The 20,487-nt window shown below is 48.1% G+C and overlaps 1 protein-coding gene across 4 annotated transcripts in view; it reads right to left on the reverse strand.

Annotated features, from left to right (window-relative positions):
- Positions 1 to 4,428: 4,428 nt before the first annotated feature.
- csnk1a1 (casein kinase 1, alpha 1) overlaps positions 4,429 to 20,487 on the reverse strand; it is a 33,969-nt gene continuing 17,910 nt past the window's right edge. For 2 of the 4 annotated variants that reach the window (XM_064329408.1, XM_064329412.1), the window contains 6 exons: positions 16,771 to 16,910; positions 16,199 to 16,277; positions 15,460 to 15,534; positions 14,508 to 14,614; positions 12,425 to 12,573; positions 4,429 to 6,798 (listed from right to left, as the gene is read on the reverse strand). In XM_064329408.1, the coding sequence (XP_064185478.1) occupies positions 6,791 to 6,798; positions 12,425 to 12,573; positions 14,508 to 14,614; positions 15,460 to 15,534; positions 16,199 to 16,277; positions 16,771 to 16,910 (558 nt within the window). In that variant the 3' untranslated portion in view covers positions 4,429 to 6,790. Of the gene's footprint in view, positions 6,799 to 12,419; positions 12,574 to 14,507; positions 14,615 to 15,459; positions 15,535 to 16,198; positions 16,278 to 16,770; positions 16,911 to 20,487 lie in introns of those variants that run through there. The other 2 variants (XM_064329411.1, XM_064329410.1) reach the window with 2 other exon arrangements.

A 20,487-nucleotide genomic window follows, 5' to 3' on the forward strand; every position in this document is an offset into this window, starting at 1 on the left:
AAACGAACGAAAACTCGGACTTGCGTGAAAATGTAAATTAGTAGTGGTACAGCCACCGTTTGATTTCCTTCGAAGTTACTGCTAGCCGAGCAGCGAAGTGTGCCCTCCAGATGCGAACCATGCACCATAAATGAGTCCATAGTCTTCCTGGTCTTTTCGTGGAATTGAAAAATGGCAGTAAAATTGAGTAAAATTACGGCAGTCTGAAAAAGCTAAAGGGAAGATTACTAGAATTAATCTGTTATTTTACCCGGATAAAAAGTGCGGAAGGTGATTTCCAGTTTGCTTGTACTGTATCACCAATGTTAATTATGCAGAACTACCGCATACCTCACATAACTGTATCAAACGTTTTGAGTCAATTACAACGGGCTAACAAAGAAAATCCGGAAGAAAATATTCAGCAACCGAATTAATCCGTTTGAATGTTTTGGTAGCCTACGTAATATGCTGTCCCAGCACGAATGCTTAGCATTTTATAAAACGAATACTAAAGCAAGAAAAGAACAGAAGAGCACACGTTATAATTCCAAGACGTTGATAGGCTATAACCAAACGTTGGCTACTGCGCCGCATAACATACAAGTTTGATTTGAAGTTATTATGAAAATAAATTGGTTTGCCGCTGCATATTTTCAAACATGGCGGGTAATGGCGGAAAATAAATACAACACAAACGCTACGAGTACTCGACCAATCAGAAATGTTCAGCGCTGCAAGCTCCACCCAAAAGGTTCCTGTACTTTCGGAAAGTACTACCCCCCGAGCAGGAACGTTTTGGGGGGTAAAACAAAGCCCCCAGAACTAAATTTAGACCCTAGTTCCTGCGGTGGAAACGCACCGAGTTCCTCAAAAGGTTCCTAGTTCCGGGGTATAGTTCCTGCGGTGGAAACGCGGCTATTCTGTGCTTGTTGAGAACGATTCATCGTTTTAAGAAAAGACGGGCCGAAATTTGATCCCGCTTATCTGCAGCAGCCTTGCTTTCACAATGCACCTGGAAAGCTCTTGTAGTTTCACATTAAGGCCACGTAGGGGCGCGCGCGGAGGAATTGAATTGTGTGGCAAAGGGGAAGAAAAGGGTGTTGTTCTAGGTTCAGGTGAGTTCAGATGAGCCAGTTGCCTTGATAAATAATTTCTTTCTCGTCATTTTGTTTTGAGTGCTAAAATGTGTAGGCTACTGAATGTTCTCTAACGATTTTCTTTCGTTCACACAGATGCGACCCGAGTAGCAACGTGCCTCGAGGGATATTTCGTTTTCTTTCATTGACCTTTGAATATCGGTATTTTCACGAACGTTACATACATGCAATTAACGAACATAATGAAACAGAAACTTCTGTAAACCCTCCACAACACTACCACCAGCAAAAGGGGATGGAATCCAGCGAATGTGCGCTGCTGTTTACATCACAATCACTTTATGCTTTAAAAAAAAAAAGGGGCTTCCGTTTTGATAAATTGGAACAGGAGGCTGAAGCCAGACTGCGTTGCGATCGTATCTGGGTCGCTGTAGTCACTCAAAACCGATTAATTCTGCAGATTTGTTTTAATCTCTCGAGTGAGCGAGCCAGCGCCGAATGGCAAGGAAGATCACATTGTTGTGTTCCGGGTTAAAACGCGGTCTGTTCCCTTGAGAAGCCATCTTTTTTATTCTCTCTGAAAACCGCATTCTCCAATCTACTGTCTAGATCCACAAAACAGAACCTGTTATCTGCTGGCAGACAGCGTCGTTATGCCGCCGTAATAGTTACCAGTCACTTGTTGACATGTCTGATTACCGCACGTCTTGTAATGTATTTTCGAAATATAATCGAATTTCTCTTTGTTACAGTAGGCTGTAAGCGGCCATTGGTCGAGCAAACTATCCGCCTAAACGTGCGCGCGCTCGAATTCCTTGTTTAATTTCACCCGGTACAGTCAATTTGTGTGGCAGTCAGACTGGCAGGTCTTAAAAACAATATTTATATTTACATTCTTTTTAAGAGGCTAAAAGCTAAATGTGTAAACGAAGTGCAATCTGTGCACAAAAAAGTGGGGAGAAATGGAACCGGCAGGGGTGACTCAAAACTGCTAGAAGCCATTTCACTGGCACATAGGTGTGATGCGGAGGGATGCTTACGTAAGCCACATCGTCGGTTTCTTTCCCAGTGCGTGCTGAGACCTGCAGCTGCATAAACCGCAGGTGCTCCCGCCCCAGCCCTGCAGTACTAACCTCCTCCCCAGTTCTCAAGATCCAGAGATCCCACACCCCAACCAGCCTGATGAGCCGGATGATCAGAACATACGGTCACGTACGCTCCTCCCACCACCGCCACAAATGAGGGCATATAACACGGCTGTCCCAGATTTAAATATTCTAGGGTTCCCACCCTGGTACGTTTATTTAAAAAAAAACCCGCCCATAACAGACGGATGCTGATGAAATGCACTGTAGGGAGATCAGAAAGGCCTGCCCTGCAGAGAAAGAGAGGAAGGGGGTTGGTTTAGCACGGCAATAGGATTACATTACGCAGCAGCGGCGGGGACGGACAGCGGGAGGGAGTGTGCCCTCGCGGCACGTGACGCGTTTCTCAAGGAGCCACAGAGACCTGTACATCCCAGCTGACACCTCACACGCGAGACACGCCAGCAAGGCAAAGAACACCACTGGCAGACCGACCGATGAGTCATCGGTGATAAAAAGAAAAAATATCTGCTATCCTGGTGCCTTGACGCGACACCTGAAATTAACTGCACCAGCCACACCTACTGCTCCAACGAATTCACCGCCATACCATTTTTCCCCTCCCATATGGGGAACACAGTCCGATTAGTCATTCGCGTTAGTTTTCAAAGCGCAGTGTTTTTTCTAGCGCTACAAATACGGGTTTTTATTGCCTTTAATGTAATGCATGCTGCATAAACAAGCTTTCAAAAGCAGGCCTTGTGTCCTACTTGGCCCACGTGAGGTTCCCCCCTCCCCCCTCCAGACATGGTCTTTCACCAGTCCCCATTGTCCAGCTGGTAGGCAGTCTGGGACCTCTCTCTCTCTCTCTTCTCCAAGCAGCTGCTTCCTGCGTTACATTTTCCCCCACAATGGGGGAAAGGATGGAGACTCCACTTGCTTTTTTTTTGTCCAGATAGCTTCACCCCATAAGCCTTCGTTCAAATGGATGACAGAGAGCCCTGTCATCACCACCCTGCCTCCCCCCCCAAACACACGTGCACACCCAACATGTCACAAGTCATTTCAAGGGAGGATAAAACAAAGACCATGTAATGTTCCTTCTCTAAACCCCCCCCCCCCCCTCATGCTGAGACCAAAGTGTCAGAAAGTGGCTCCATGTTGTTATGCAGAGGGGGTGGGTGGTAACCTACATAGCAAAAGCATATGTACATGTATACACCAGGAAGCTGTCAATTCTAAATACCAACTTTTCAGCAGAGGGGAACATGTCAGCCGATTCCTTCAAAGTGCCAGGAAATCTTTGCGGTTTCTTCCCAAGTTTTGCGCTCAAACTTTATTTTCATACTTCTGTCCCCTTCTGACCGCATGTTCAAACGACAGCTGTGGCAGAGGAAAGTACAGACAGCCTCACAGAACAGGACAAAGGAGGAAGAGGAGGTGCGCGCGTGTTCTTGTACAATTTCCGGTAAACAAACAGGAACCGGTTCAAATACACACAGGAACTTGGGTTTTACAGACAGCCCTGTGCAAACAATCAATTCTATGGCAACATAAATCTGGAAAACATTCATAGCTAGTTGAATATGTAAAAATTCATTTAAAAAAAAAAAAAGGAAAAATCCATGCCATGCTGAATCTCCGCACTGTGTGTGCCTTGAGATGATTTCCTGGCAGCCCCCCAAATCCTTTAGTGCAATGTTCAGCCACAACGAAGACTCACACTGGCCAGTCCTCCCCCTCAACAATGCAACAGGAATTTGGGCTCTCATGGAATTTTTGGGTTCTTTTTTTTTTTTGCTGCAAGGCCATTGTTAAACTACATTTCCAATCAGTTCTGTCCAGACAATCCCTCTCTCTCTGTCTCATTCTCCTCAATGCCAAGTGGACGAGGCGAGATTCAGAAACGAGTTCAACTAGAACTGAAATAAAATCCCACAACTCTAACCCCCCCCCCAATCCCACCATTCCTCACGGATTGTAACGGGGGATCAGTTTCTAAAAAAAATATATATATATATATAATTACACAACAGCAGAAAAATGGCTTGACTTGTGGGCACATTCCCACAATTCCAATGGGGACTGCAAGGCATGCTTCAGTGCAAATGTGTGTGCAAGCGCATGCGCCGTGAACACTGGCATAACATTTACATCAAATTAGAGTAAACTTTCTTCAGAAGGCTCATTTGACCCACCCGCACTCCCTTTAACAATTCAAACTGCTGGTGTCAGTGTGATTTGTACAAACAAATTTCCACAACTGCAATTTAAAGCCATTTTTAATATTTACAGATATAAATCCTGGATATTGGTAAAACACCACCACAAGCACCTATAGCTACCCGCCACCCCCCACAATAAATCATTCTACAGGAACTGCTTCTCTAGATAACAGCAACACCTTTGCACCATGTCCACAAATTCACCCCTTTTGCCAAAATTCAATTCAAATCCACAGAGGACATTTCTTTTGAAATGGATATATATATATTTATATTTTTTTCAATTAAATGATTTCATTTCTTTCCGTTTTAAGACTCCCATTCCCCATTACACGTTTAAAGAAAACGCTTACAATGCAAGGGTTGTGTGGTAATTTTTAAACACGAACGTGTAATACAGTAAAGACAGGAATGAATGGAAAGTTTGAACAGAAAAAATTTACGAATTGGACAATCTTGGCCTAAGGCAGAAGTTGGTGTATTATTCTTTTCAAATTATAGAGACCGGGACAGTGGTTCTGACAAGTCATTTTAATTTATTCTGACATGCTAAAAGGGAATAACTTACACTTTTATAGAATGTCCAGCACTAAAATACCTTGAGCTGGGTCAGAGGGGAAATAGGGAGAAAGAGGAGGGGGCGGGGGGAGGAGAAAAAAAAAAGAAGAAATCAGCCAGCTAACAAATTACTGGTGCGCATCGGTTGTGGCTAAAGGCTGAGATTAATTCAGATCGATCTTGCTTTTTTTCTTCACAAGACTCAAAAGTATATAGAAAAAAAAAACCCTCCAACACACTCTCTTCGCAATAAAAAAAGGAACGAAAAGGAGGAAAAGGTCGCGCCACTGAAGAGCAGCAAAATTCTCAGTCGCAGAGAGAAAGTCCCAGAGATATTCTTTTTTTTTTTTTTTTTTTATACAAGATTTGCTTCACCGCAGGAAGAAGCAACAAAAACACCCTTTCCCCAAAAAGTGATCAATTTAAAAGAGGGACAGTCAAACTATAGAACTGAAGGTGGAAAAAAAAAAGTTAATTCTTACTGATAAAAAAAAAAAATGTATATATGAATATAAAAATGATGACAGGAAGGGTGGGTTGGTTGGGGTGAGGTGGAGTAAGTACAATTTTCTTCTGTCTCAGAACGGAACATTGAGGCCAGCATAGCAATAAAAATGAATCTGACAAATGTTTACTTTTCGCCATATAAACATGTTAACATTTTTCAAATGGGGAGGAAAGAAAAAAAAAAAAAAAACAGATCATGGATGCATACAATTTATCTAAGCAATTTACATACAGGTTTAGTCAAGTGATGCCTAATCTGTAATGAATATGCTTTTGTGGAGTTTATATATCTTTTTTTTTTTTTTTTAGACTTCAGTATACCAAGTACAATATAGTTAATGCAGCGTTCTAAAGAGAAACCTAGTAGTCACTAGAATTTATTTTTTTTAATCTTCACATTAGAAGCTCTTCTAGCACATATCAGCAGGCAGTCTTAATTACCTTTATGGAAAAAAGAAACCCAATGTTTTTGCTTAGTAATATCCAGGATTCAAAGATTCATTCATAATGATGGTGAACAGTTTTACATCTTTTCATTTTGCTTGAGAATGAGGAAAAAAGTAGGATGGGGGGGGGGAAGAAAAAAAAAAGAAAAAAAGAAAATGTGCATTTCAAATGTTTTACATCCAACGGCAACGGCCGATACGTGTCGGAGGTCACGCCTCACGCCACCGCGACCGTTCGAGCCGGCGCGCGTGGGAGATGACGGCACGCGCACGCACGCGCGCACACGCACACGTGCGGTGACCGTATAAGGGCTGACACGCTGGACGCCACGCCACACGCTGTGAGCGCGAGGACCAATACGTGTCAAGAGTTCATGTCACGCAAAGAACGCACGGGGAAAAGGGTGGGGGGTGGGGGTGGGGGGGCAAAGCTTTTCTGGTGAGTGACAGGGGTCGGGGGTGAACCCAAGCACTTTTTTTACTGGAGAAGAGGGAACTCTGGGAGAAAAAAAAAATATTGGCATTTGCACAATTATACCCTCTTGTGAGCAAACCATTTTATATAGTTTTCAGTTTTGAAGAAACACAAAAAAGAAAAGTCTTCAGGAACAGGACAATAGAAAAGGCTACAGCTTCAAAGCTCCATATCTAGCCTGCTTTCTGTGTATATAGTATATACATACCAATATATAGATAGATGCTGCGCATTTTATCTATATATACTGATTACATATATAGTATATGAAACAAAAGTTCTTTTTAACAGCAAAAAATGGTTGCCCACAATGCCTGGCAGGTTCTGGTGAATTTGATCCTAGATGCCGGGGTGTGATTGGAAGGCAAATCCTGCTACGACCATTCTGCTCTGCTTCATTACATTGTCTTAATGCTTAGAAACCTGCAGGAGACAGAGAGAGAGAGAGAGAGGGGGAGAGAGAGAGAGACAATGGAGAGAGAAAGAAGGCTGTTAACAGTGTCAGGTTGCACACGAGTCTCAGCTGGGGGTAGGGAGCAGGTGATGTCATCAACGAGGTCAAGCAAGTCACAATAAAGCAACAAAAAAAAAATTAATTATTATTTCATAAGTACAGTCATCAGCCCCTACACACGGCTCGGGGATCCACTGCAGCAAAGACCTGCAGAAGAGGGGGGGAATCAAACATTCACGTGGCAACACTCGGAGCCAGTTCAAACCATCTCATCTATCATGCCGTCTGAAGAGATACAGCGCGATTAACACTCAAAGTTAAGTGTAGGGTGTCCTGCCAGAGAGAACAAACAAAGCAGGCGCAGCTTATACGTAATATGGGTACGAGGGGAGAAGACGACGAAAAAGAAAGCGGCATTTGCGGGTTTGTTTTCAGCGAGGCCCGCTAACGCTAGGCCCTCACTCGGGAGCTTTAGGGCGACGTGGTTTCAGGGGTGCGGTTTCAGGGGTGCGTTTTCCCTGGTCAGCTCAAACGGCGGGCCGCACCTGTGGGGCTACCGTTTTATGGGGGAGGGGGGGAGCCCGATATACAAGAACACTGTCTGCTCTTGTCCGTCCCCCCCCCCCAACCGCACCGTGTGCGAGGCAGCTGTCGTGTCACCCCCTGCCCTCCCGTCCCAACTGACGCGAGCGCAGCGGCCAGCAGAACTCTTCACTGACGAGAATGACGCACCAACTGTAGCCCGAAATAATGTGGAATGGGTTTTGGCGATCAAGACTCCCCCCTCCGAGTGCGGACATCCTCTTATCTTTTTTTTTTCTTCTTTTTTGTTTCCCCCTCCGGCTTTTCAGCCTTTAACGGACCCTAAAAATAATTTCCCCGAAATTTCGCGGAGCTTTTCAGCCGGAGACGAGACAGGCGGCTCTAAAGCCCGTCGGGTTTGATACACCTCACGACATTCGGCCGCCAAAAAAAAAAAAAAAAAAAAACTGAAGCGAGGACATTAAAACCCTGCGCACACTAATCCCATAATTCCCTCCGCTTCCAGATAAAAGCAGCCAACGGTGTTCTCTGACGTACACCGGCCTCGCCCTGCAAATGCCGATTACAAACCGGTCGAGTCTGTACACGAATGCACTAGGGCCCGAGTCGGAGCGCACGAAGAGCTTCAACTGCGAGCAACCCGAGACCCGGCTTTACCCCTCCTTTGATTTCCTCCGGTGCGATCAGGGCTCAGCGAAACTTTGGTAGAGAGCCAGGCAAACGGTAAGTGCACGAAAGGCAGAGGGACCAGGTAGCTACAGGCCCAGCGGCACGGGCGGGGCTGACGACGACGTGGGTACGGGACTTTTCCGTTGCCTGCGGTTTAGAGGTCCGCCAAATCAACGCAAGCCGGGCCAGGGCAAGAAGCAGGATCTCCGGTTCGAGTACGGAACGTCACCACAAAGGGGCGGAGAGGCGTTTTTCATGTCTCCATGGCTTCACGCAGAGGCAAACGCTCCCGCGTGTCGGCCATTTTGTGCCATCCGACACAACAGGACCCTCTCGAGGCTCCTCGACTGCCCACCAAATTCCTTGACGTTTCTAAGGGCCTGGGTTTCATTTCACTGGTGTGGCTGAAAGACCAGCTGACGTAACAGGCCAGACATAGCAAATGAGGTGAAAGGGCAGCTTAATTCTCCGTGTGTGTGACACTTTTAGCACCCCCGACCCCCCCCCCCCCCCAGCAAATGGCTTCTGGGAGAGTCCCATACCGAGGGAGAACGAAGGAACACTTGAGCACTATGCAGCCAAACCCGCCAGGTGGACAGCAAGCGTTTCAAAGGGAGAACCGGTTCACCCACAACTGTCCTCGTCTACCAAGCTGCCACTCTGCTTTCAGTGACAAGTGTTTGGTTTCGGCTTAATAAGGTCAGGGCTTTGAGTCAAACCCCTTAAACCTCAGCCCTGTTGGGGATAGGCGCATGGAGTCAAACCCCTTAAACCTCAGCCCTGTTGGGGACAGGTACACAGAGTCAAACCCCTTAAACCTCAGCCCTGTTGGGGACAGGTACACAGAGTCAAACCCCTTAAACCTCAGCCCTGTTGGGGACAGGTACACAGAGTCAAACCCCTTAAACCTCAGCCCTGTTGGGGACAGGTACATTGGGGAGGGTATGGCAAAAAATGAAGGCCAGACACTTCATAATGTCCTCGTCCTGTACCCTCTGCATAGAGACAGACTCCTATTTACTCTTATTTAACACAAATAGACCACCAGTACAATAGAAAGGCATAAAAATGATCAACGCAAAGGTTAAAAATACCCTAATAAAATTAAATCACGCTTGAAGCTCAACTTGGCTTTAGTGGACCTCCATTTATACTGGCTAGCAGAGGACTGACAGCTGATTTACACAGAAATAGCTAAAGGCTCGCTATGTCCAATACGAGCCTGGCCATGGATCAGGCCGAAGTCATTTTAAAAGAGCGCACAGTCCTCCCCCAAGGAGGTAGCAGTCAATCTCTCTCTCCCCCCCTTTTAAAAAAAAATAACGAGAATCTTTGGGGACAGCCTTACTGGAAGAGTAAGACTGGACGACAGGGTCCTAAAGCCTCTCAGTCAGGCTACCTGGGTGAGGGCCATTATGCTGACATTGCTTACTCCGAATACATTTCATTCAATGCGCTCACTGTGCAATTACTCAGGAAGGCTGAAACGCAAACCCCACATTAACAATGCCTGTATTGTTACAGGCCTAATATAATGGCCAAGCCAAATTGGTATCCAAGAAACCAGCAGTCCAGCAGTCCGCCCCCCCACACCCCCCCCCCCAAAAGAAAGTTCTTTCAAGCTCCAGTACTCCTGAGCGTCCAGCTTCCATTTAAATTCCGAGCTGAGGTCCTTTCAGCTCGCTGGGTAAGATTTTTTCTCCCCCCCTTCTTAAAGGAACAGGACCCGCAAAGCACATTCCAGCCATTTCAACCACCTTTAAGGGGACGTCTCCCCCTCACACCACGGCCTTCCTCTAAACGAAAACTCGCCGGGTGGAGTGGGGGGGGGGGGGTTGGCATTTCAGCCCTAAGATTCCAGCACCACAGTAACAAAAGTAAATGTTGCGGATGAAAGGAATGTCCCCCCCCACACTCGCCCCCACCCCACCCGAGGTGGATTTCTCCTGCCCCCACGCTGGGGGAACGCGGGGGCGAGGTCCCGCGGCGGGAGCCACCCCAGTGCGCAGAGGGGCCCGGTCACACGGCGCACAAAGGGATTACTTCAGCGGCCACGTCATCAGGACGCCCTATTTATAGCCGCCATTTCTCCAAGACGCTTGTTTACCGCCACCGCGGGGGACGCGCCGAGAGAGAGAGAGAGACGCCGCCATCACGCTTTCATTTTACATATCCATGTTTAATGCGTTTCAGCCTGTGTCTGTCTGTGTCTGTCTGTCTGTCTGTCTGTCTGTCTGTCTGTCTGTCTGTCTGTCTGTCTGTCTGTCTGTCTGTCTCTGTCTGTCTCTGTCTGTCTCTGTCTGTCTGTCTCTGTCTGTCTGTCTGTCTGTCTGTCTGTCTCTGTCTGTCTGTCTGTCTGTCTCTGTCTGTCTGTCTCTGTCTGTCTGTCTGTCTCTGTCTGTCTGTGTCTGTCTGTCTGTGTCTGTCTCTGTCTGTCTGTCTCTGTCTGTCTGTCTCTGTCTGTCTGTCTCTGTCTGTCTGTCTCTGTCTGTCTGTCTGTCTGTCTGTCTGTCTGTCTGTCTGTCTCTGTCTGTCTCTGTCTGTCTCCGTCTGTCTCTGTCTGTCTCTGTCTGTCTCCGTCTGTCTCCGTCTGTCTCCCTCTGTCTCCCTCTGTCTCCCTCTGTCTCCCTCTGTCTCCCTCTGTCTCTCTCTGTCTCTCTCTGTCTCCCTCTGTCTCCCTCTCGACCCAGAGCGGGGGGAGCTGCACAGATGCTAGCGAGGTTCAGGCAGAATATGCAAAGGGAATTTGTTTGTCGTCGTCTTAAGCAAAATATCCCCTGACCCCAGGTGGGGGGGTGCTCAACGAGCAGTTCCTATTGGGAGACCGTTGACTAAGATTCTCCCTCCACAACCCCACAGGTACCAGCTAACTACCAATACCTGCAGGGAGCTGGTGGTGGTGGGGGGGGGGGCACGGCCAGGGGGATTTGGTTCTCGGACTAACGCAACGGCAGTTTACAGAAAGCGTTGACTTCAACCACGAGAGACTGCTTTTATAATCTACAGGACACGAATTCAAGGCCGAGCGCCTCAGTCAGACGTGTGCGACTGCGCTGGAGTGTGTCGGCAGACGAGAGATCACGCAGGCTCTGCGTCTCGTGGCCGAATTCGGGGAAACGTGAAGCGCTTATGTAACGGCCTTAACGAGGCGCAGGCGGCCCCAAAGCAAAAACCCCTTCAGGCACCTCAGCCCACCCCTATGGGGGGGGGGGATGGGACGATGGAAACACCTGCCCTCCTGACGTAGCTTCTCCACCAGGGAGAAGACGACAGGCGCACAAGCCAGGATCGAGCTCAGGAGTCAAATTCAGAAACCGCTCAGTCCATTTTTTTTTCCTTTCTGTATTTCCATGTCATTATACTGCGCAGTTTCAACAGCACACCTGCTAAGACGAGGGCTAGCCACTGAAATGACGACATGATGACAATGCAAAATGCAAAAATTTCACGAAAATGTAGGCAATGCTCTGGACGAGTGCAGGTCAGAGTATGTTGGGGGGGGAAGTACAGCCCATATGGAGATGTCCCTAAAAACACAGACCCCCATCCCCTCCCCCCCCCCCATTTTAAATGGGAATACTGGAGAAACGGTGGAATCCTCGCCAGTCTAAGCACACTGTAGGGCCGGCTGAGACTAACCAAAAACGGCAGAACCTAAAACTGGAATTAAAAAGGCAATGGTTAAATCTTATCACAGGGCAAGGACATCATTAGGGGTGCATGGAAGTGAAAAATCAAACCATTCGATTACCCACCGACACACAATGAAATTTCACCGATCGGCCAACACCAGAAATGTCATTGTTAGTGTGTGGTTAGAATTTCAGTCCCACTTATTGGTTTGCTTAACAGTATTATCTGGAGGGCGTTCGATTAACGAGTGTTAGATCCAGGAACAATGATTGAGAGAAATCTGTATCAACTTAACATTGCCCATTTGGAAAGAGGTTAATTCAAGGAGGGATCACTCAATGTCTGAGTCAACAGACGACAATTATAAAGCCACCCCTTCATCCCAAAGAAGAATAAAGACACTTTTGTTTCAAGTTAGTAGTCAAATTTCCCAAGGACGTCTTTGCATCTGCAAGACAGACCAATTGAATCTCTCAAAAAATGAAATGTATAAATTCTTTTTAGCGTGTCCTCGAACTAACACTGTTTTTTTTTTTTTTTTCTTTTGGAGTTTTTTTAACTTTTCATTTTGTTTTTCTGCTAAACAATCTGGGGGCAAGAGAATGTTCCGAATCCACTATATCTTGTGTTTTTTTTTTGTTTAAAAAAAACCTAAGGGGGGGGGAGAAAAAAATAAATAAATGAAAAAATGAAAGCAATTGGCGTCTCCATTTCTGCACTGAAAACGTCGCTTGGCCGTTTGCTACTAACCTTTCATGTTACTCTTGGGTTTGTCAGTTTGCTTGCCTGTGGGGGTTTGTGCCTGCTGGCCCTGCCCGCCCGAGGAGGCGGCCTGCTGGGCGGCTTTCTGCTTCAGCATGGTCCAGTCGAACGTGTAGTCGTACTGGTGGTTCAGGGTCCTGCGGGGGGGGAGAGGGAAAGAAAGCACAGCGGTGGTGAGAGGTGTCGCGTCGCTGCGCTGCGGTTCTGTCTGACGCGCTAAGAGGGACGTGCTGCGCGTTAGCCGCCGGCACCGCGAACGAGAGCCGAACGGCCGTGGAGGCTGCGCGCGAGCAGACTGCTCCAGGGGCTCAGGGGAAGTTAACCGGCAGCTGACAGGACAGGAGGTTCTAGAAAAAGGGAAGCGTGAGCACGTGTGCGCACGTACACACACAAGCGCGCACACGCACAGACACACACGTGCATGCACATACACGCACAGACAAGCACGCGTGTGTGTGCGTGCACACACAAAAACATGAACACATTTCTTGGTTCTTGGGAAATAATAATGAAAGAGGAAGAATTAACCATCGACTTTCACAAGAGCAAGCTCTTGCCCAACTGAGTTCAGCAACTGCATTCACAACTGCAGTTTAAAATGATCCATCCACATATTTACGTCAATTAAGTCGCCCACCCAGGTAAAAGAATAAAATAAACGATTTGAAAAGAAATTAACCTTAAGTTTGCTTTTCTGACCGTTTGAACCAGTTCAAGCGGTTGCTACGCAGGCATTTGTTGCTATGCAGCCTGTTGCTATGTGACGTGCAAGGACAAATTCTTTTTTTTCCCCTGAACAGAAAAGGCACCTACAGTTACTCATTCAGACAATTGACTGGCGTAAGAAGATCACCACGGTTGGTCACGCCTCTCCAGGTGGCTGTATAGCATGCTCACTCGGACAGCCAACCGAATTTTAAATCCACCAGCAAGCCAGGAATATTATTAGACGCTTGTGTTAGAAACTGCTTTGTGTGGAAGCAGCCACAATATCCGATTGGCTGGAATACACAATGGCAACCGTAGGCCCGTGTCCATTAACTTGGGAGAACTACCAGATACGCTCTCCAACACCTCAGATGACTCCTTTACAGCCTTTCCCACTCTACAGCCTGGCAGCCATTTAACCACAGCTACTGACACGGGCAGGTAACAGGTGGCCTACCACAGCAAGCATTCTCAATCTAAACCCTACCTGCCTCTGTCCCTCCATCTCGTGTAGCCTGCCACTAACCACGCATCACAAAGCAGGAGTCCTGCCCAGTCATCACTTACCAGAATATGATCCAGATAAACTACAGGACACAACTACACAATGCACAAATCCCACATCCATACGCTAGCTTACACTGAAATGCATTACCTACACAATTTCAAGTACAGACAAGGCGGTACACAATGATGCATTTGGGGTAGAACCAAGACCGGAATAAGCCCGGCAGTACAGCCATGATTTTGGCAGTAATGGCCCTGGTTTGGGGACATAACACATTTCTTAAAATTGCCCCTTAGAATGACCTAAAAAAAAACAAATTTGTAATTTTTCCCTTGGAAACAATCTCCCTCTTCTATCATGCGTAGGACCTTGCTTGCATCTTAGGGTAGTTGACATTATAGCCTGAAATATATGCATTGCGATAACATGTCACAGATCTTACCCAACTGTAACACGGCCTAAAGTAGACAGTCAAAGTCGCAAGGAAGCACAGCAATTTGAGTCGGATTTACTTCAGACTCAAAACATTACTTCTAATGCACGCATTAGCATACTGCTCAGAGGAAACGAAAAAGCAATAATCTCTGAATCTTTGTTTAGCACCCAAGCGGTTTCCAGCCAATAAGGACTAATCTTGCAGGTGCGATTCCACGGTCGATAGAGGCTCCTGAACTCATAGAGGCAATTACTGTGTGGAACAGCTACAGCATCAGTTTAGCACCATGTGAACACAGTGTGCTGCTTTTGGGACGGAAAAACACTAGAGCAGCAGAGACACCGTTTCACAGTCTCTCTGCTCGCACCGCAATAAGGGGAAACGGGCTCAATGCGGTGAAAAGTGAAAATGTAGAGCACCTGAAGAGAATGCGGAACAGCTGTCGCAGGTACATGTAGTCGGGGGCCTCCTCGAACCGCAGCCCGCGGCAGTAGTTCAGGTACATGGCGAACTCTGCTGGGAAACCCTGAGCCAAGAAAAAAAAAACAAGGAAACATTTTACAGATAAGCTCATACAAGTTCAGAACACACTTCACATATGCAGATTCTGCATGTCACAATACTTACTTCAATAAGTAGGAACACGCAGAAGAACAGGCTTTCTGTAATGTTTTCTCAATATTCTATGTCAGTGTTCTGGAACTCTGTTGCTTTCAAGTTGCCAGGAGCGATTGTTCAGTTAAGAACATTCTAAACACGTGACCTCAGACCTTAAAGGGTCGATGAGGCAAGAATAACCCAGCTTACTCTATACTTGTCTTCGGAGTAGCGTAAAAAATCTAAATTTACATACAAAACGCTGTCTCACACAACGTCTGCCAAATAAGCCGGAAGCTCCCAGGCTCCGAGGCCTGTGGCAGAACTCTGGCCTTAGCGTTCGTGACGGCTTTCTGGAGGATTACTGAACCTGAAGCTCGTTACTCAGCAACAAAGTGTGCATCACACGGACTCGGACATCTCGACCGGTTCGCCATCTGCTCAGACGAAGGCCGCAGGATACTGCAACTCCACTCAAAGCATGGCTTAGATTAGCCCTTTTTCCACAGTGGTTTCGGTTCTCTTACTGGCGACATTCCTCAACACTTTTAACCCAACAATCCCAAGCAGGTTCTCCAACTGTAAATCTAGTAGGCTACTCTCCTAGCCTTAAAGAGACAAGCATAAGCTCTACGAACGTGACAAATGAGCTTAAACGTGTCATTCCTGACTCACCTGGTCCCAAGATGAGCCAGGTTAAACAAAATGGCTTCCCGCTGCCATTTTAGAGAAGACGGCGGGGGGGGGGAAGAGGAAACGGGCGGAGGTGCTCACCTTACACAAAACCTCGACTGGAGTGGACATCTTTTTCTCGCTTATCTTCTCATACTTCTGTTTCTTTGTGGCCGCCTGCGGAACATGTGGAAGAGAAATGAAAACGTTGTGCAATACAGATTCGCGCCAGGCTAGCAGAGCTTTTAGCAGGTCTGGAAACAGTCAATGAGTGCGGTGTGTGTGTGTGTGTGTGTGTGACTGCAAATATTCAGAGGACCGAGGTCTATGAGTCAACAGCATTACACAGACCAAAGCTGCAGGGCAAACCAGGCCCAAGACACAGCCCATTTCTCTGCTCTGTAATTCTGTGCTCAAAGGCCGGTCCGTGTACGTTTGCAAGTTTCACTTCTGTGCCATAATCCCCCACCACCAGCACGCTGATCTGCAAGGTGCTGTACGTGACCTTCCTGGGGATTTGAGTTCCCAGCGCTCGTCCACGGACAGAGGTCCAATTTAATAACATTAACCCGGTAGGAGAGCGGCGCGCTCTCTCACGCTCCATATTTAACCATTTTGTTGTGAAGCCTCCGCACAGAAACAGGGCCACAAATCAGGAAGTGAAGTCCCAACACTGGCTTCCGGCCCGGGAGACCGTGGAGTAGCATTTGGACAGTGGGGAACATACACAGTGACTCCTCAGCCTGAAGTGTCCCTACTCGGCAGCAAGTCGCAGTGGAAAGGAGGGATTCCCAGGAGGCGCGTGTGGGACTGGGAGCCCTAGAGCACCTGCCTGGCCTACCTTTAGCCCCTGCCAGGGCAGGCTGGTCCTGTTGAAGTACATCAGCACGTATCCCAGCGACTCCATGTCATCCCGGCGACTGAAAGCGAGGACAAACGAACGCGCTTTAGGAACCCCCCCCGCAGAAAAGCAGCGCATCTTTCAGAGAGCGCAAAGCAGGACTGCTCTTGCTTCCAAGGCTTTCAGAACGCTAGGCCCACGTCTCTGAGCGCCCAGAAGCAGAGTGACAGGTTCAGTTCACACCGGGGTCCTGGGGCAGAGGGAGGCGCTGCCGCCAGCGGCGGCAGGACAAGCCGCGACAGGAAGGCCCGGAGCAACAGGCCCCCGCACGCTCCCAAAGGCTCGGGAAAGCCCGGAGTAAAGAGCCCGCCGTCGCACGTTCGCACACGCCATTCAACGTGACGCGACACGTTTCCGTGCGCCGAAACGGCCTGGGGGGACGGGGGTGTGAGGGGTGGGAGGGGTGAGTGTATCCACAATTCATAACGACACATACAAACTCGAGCAGGAACGCGGGCGTGAGCCGCTCCAGTCATTTCCAAAGAGGCGATGAGTGACGGCGCCCGGCTCACCTCTGCTCGATGCCCAGGTGTGCGTTGATGCTGGCGTAGCGCGCCGTGCCCGTGAGGTTCTTGTCTTCTCTGTAGGGTATGTGCTGCCGTGTCCTGTTGTCCCGGTACTTTTTAGCCAGGCCGAAGTCGATGAGGAACAACTGCAGGGAGGGGGGAAGGCGAGGGGAGGGGGGGGAACACACGCGCACACACAAAAGACGTTTCATCAGTCGTGCTGTTTGTCATGGCGAGAGAACAATGAATAAAATGGGAGCCGTTAGTCGTTCCCTCCATTTCCAATTTCCTGCCTGGAATCCCGTAGGTCTCAGCTAGAGGCTCGAGTGCCAGCCATCTTCCTGACCCCCCGATGCTTATCAGCAGAAACAATGCAGCCCACGTGACCCCCCAGGATCAAAGGGAACTTTGCACCAGAACAGAGAGAGAGACAGAAAAAGAGATAGGAGAGAGAGCAGGAAACCAGCAGAGCCATTCAAAAGCAGGCAAGGCAATATCCACTCATTTCTCCATTCTGTCCTATACCACGGGTAGCCAGAGGTTCTTCTCTAGTAAAGGGACACTCATAATTTGGGAGGGGAGGTCCCCCCCGCCCCCCCATGTTCTGATGTGCGGATGCGCTGCAGCCCACGCGTGGCCATGGGGCCCAGGAAGAGGAAGAGCGAGAGCACGCCCCCGCCCCCACCCCCACCAGCGACAGTACGCACACACCGCACACCGGTACTGAAACAGAATCACTCAGCCATGCCCGCACGCTCAGCTCAGCTCAGGGACTCAAACCTTATTTCCTCTTGTCAAGAAAATTAGTTACGCCAAGCGTGAAATTCCACTTAGACGCTCCTATCTGGAGTCCAATTGGGAAAAGGCAAGTAAATGCATATGCACGCGCACGCACACACACACACACACACACACACTACATGACCGAGCAGCACCAGCCAGTCGCCGGCAGGGACCTGCTGCTTCCACAGCAGTGAACATCCATTTTAGATGTTCATTAACTTCCTTCAGCCAGCCAGCCCTCCCGTCCCACCCTGCTCCATCCCGTCCCGTCCCGCCCCGTCCCCTCAACCTCCGCCTTAAATCTGTAGGTACCTTCGGTAGCGCTCAGCTGGAGCAGCAGGAGCAGAATGGAACACTGCAGTCTATAAATACTCCATGTGACTAAACAAGGACGCCCGATATAGCATCTTTCAGCATTCACGGAACAGGAACAGATCTGGGGTGTGGGGCGGAACCCCAGGGTGCCACGTTATTATTACTTCAACGTTAGAAACATCTGATCTGCGAAACCGTCCAACATCTCCCCACAGTGAAAACCATAACGCAGGTCCTTACGCGGCCTGTGCTAGTTCCTGGTGCTTGACCAGTACTAAGTTCCAAAAAAGACCACTCGGGATGTGTACCCCGTAACCGCGCCGACTGTTGCCGTGGAGTCAAACACATAACTGGCTACAGCTCCAGCCAGAGGGGGAGGGTTGTCAGTCAGAAGGGAATGCCTGCTGTCGCCTCACTCACTGGAGAATCCTCCAGCCAATCAGATACAGAGACGGCTGCATGTGTTTTAGGGGACATGCACAGTAGACCATGGACCATGCTCCATATTCATGGACTTTTAAATTCTTAATTAAAAGGAAATTTAAAAAACCCCCCCAAGAATCAACACAAGATTCTGGCAGTCGGAAACCGTACCAAAATAATCTTCCGAAGGGCTTCTCTGCAGCAGTTCAAAAACACAAAGAATTAATCTTTCTAAAGACTGAAAAAAAAAAGCAGGAGGTTCAAATGTTCAAACTCCGGATATGAACCATGTAAATGGGTCCCATAACTCCATGCCCACCCCCCTCCCCCAGTCATCATGACTGTTTTGGTATTTTTTTTCCCTGTGCAAACAGTCCAGAAGGATTTGTAAACTGTGGTGTGTCATTATGTTCAGAGAAGTCATGTGTTTACTGGACTAACATCAATTTGAATGCCATATTATTGCCCTTATTAATCAAGGAGGTACAAGACCAGCTAGCTACACAGATGTGCTGTGCAGGGGCCACAGAAAGCAGTAGCGGTAGCAACACAAGGGCAGCCATTTTGGCTGCAATACCGCCTTGGCCCAATTTTGAGCCAGGAAAAACCCTGATCCACCTGCCTTGAAAAGGGTAAATTAACCACTGGGATTAATTTAGTGAGTAAATTCTAACCTCCATACAAAAACCCTAAGTCTAACAGAAACCAACTAGGCTGAGAATTTCCCTTTATGAGAAAAGGAATGACGACAGACAGCCAAGAAAGTCTTAATTGTTGCGTACAAAAAATAAAATGTTAAATATACTTTGCTGTAGTCAGTATCAAGACTGAGAAAATGTTTTGCGAATCATGTGCTGAAGATATGACACGTAATACAGTGCTCTGCACCGCCGCCCCCCCCCCCAAAAGCCACTTGCTTTCGTGTTCAGGAAGTGGTCTCTTGTAAACAAAGCACACTTCTCTATTTGTGAGAACACCCCTTCCCTCTCTACTACACAGAGTCTGGACTGCTCAGCAAAAGCAAAAGTGAAAGTCAGTTCCATCTACCAGTGAAATTTGCATAAAAAACTGATTAAACTTTCTTGCACAGAACCCCCTCCCACGACGAAGCGCAGTAAAATCTCTAAACACCCTGCCAGAAATGTCAGAAATCAAATTCCACGTCAAAAGACTGCGAGAAGACGAGCGTAGAAAAACAGAGCTTTCCCTCCTACACCATACAGTGGCACGCACGCATGACAGGCACTAGTGTGTTAAAACTGCAGTTCAGCTTTAACTCGCAGTCTGACTGACACAGATGAACTGCAGCTAGCGCTCAAAAGGAAAAACACATTCATTTGACCGTGGGTTTCACGGCATGAAAAGTCTGCTTGGTGGTTCAGGTCTGATCCTAAAAGATGCAAAAAAATAAATAAACGAATAAATAAATAATAAATGTAAAAATTCAGTGTCAGATTAGACAGAAAAAAACTGTCTGCATTCAGATATTGGTATCTGAATGCAAATAAAATTAATTAAAAAGTAAAATAAATAAATAAATAAATAAAATAAAATAAAAAATAAAAAAATAAATAAAAGCTCCCTTGCAGGACGAGCACAGGGACGCAGCAGGAAGTGGCAGCCCAGTAATCAGCAGGCCAGTAAAACCAGACCGCGCCCTCCTGCCAGTCCCAGCTGTGGCTCTGCAGTGGCAGCGGCTCCGCGCTCGCACCCGAGGCCCACGCTTTCATCCCCCCTGTAGCCCTGGGGGGGGGGGAGGGGGGGGTCAGCGGCCAGGAGGGCGGGCGGGGGGCCAGCGGGTCCTGACGTCAGCAGTGCGTGCTGCGAGCTGACCTCTAAAGGCAGACGCATCACCACGTAAACTCCGTCCGCCATGCCCTCCTCTCCCCTGTGGGCATCCCCCCGCCCCCGCCCTCGTGGCATGTCCTTCGGGGGAATACGCCCACTATGACAACAAGTAGCGGAGAAAACGTGAGCAAGCTAAAGGATCTGCACGACTGCTAACCGTGTGGGGGGGGTGGGGTTTACATTAAGGTCAGCCAATCAGATTCTGATCACAGTGGTTTTCCCCACACAAGTTACATCAAAGCCCGCTCCGTTAGGGCGGCCCCCTCTTCAGAAAGGCCCAAGAGTCAGGTATCGCAGTTCTCAGACGGGCAACAAGAAGGAACGGTCACAATCCACTCCAGATGCGAAACACGA

This window comes from Anguilla rostrata, chromosome 3 (assembly GCF_018555375.3).
Source record: "Anguilla rostrata isolate EN2019 chromosome 3, ASM1855537v3, whole genome shotgun sequence".
Classification (NCBI taxonomy): domain Eukaryota; kingdom Metazoa; phylum Chordata; class Actinopteri; order Anguilliformes; family Anguillidae; genus Anguilla; species Anguilla rostrata.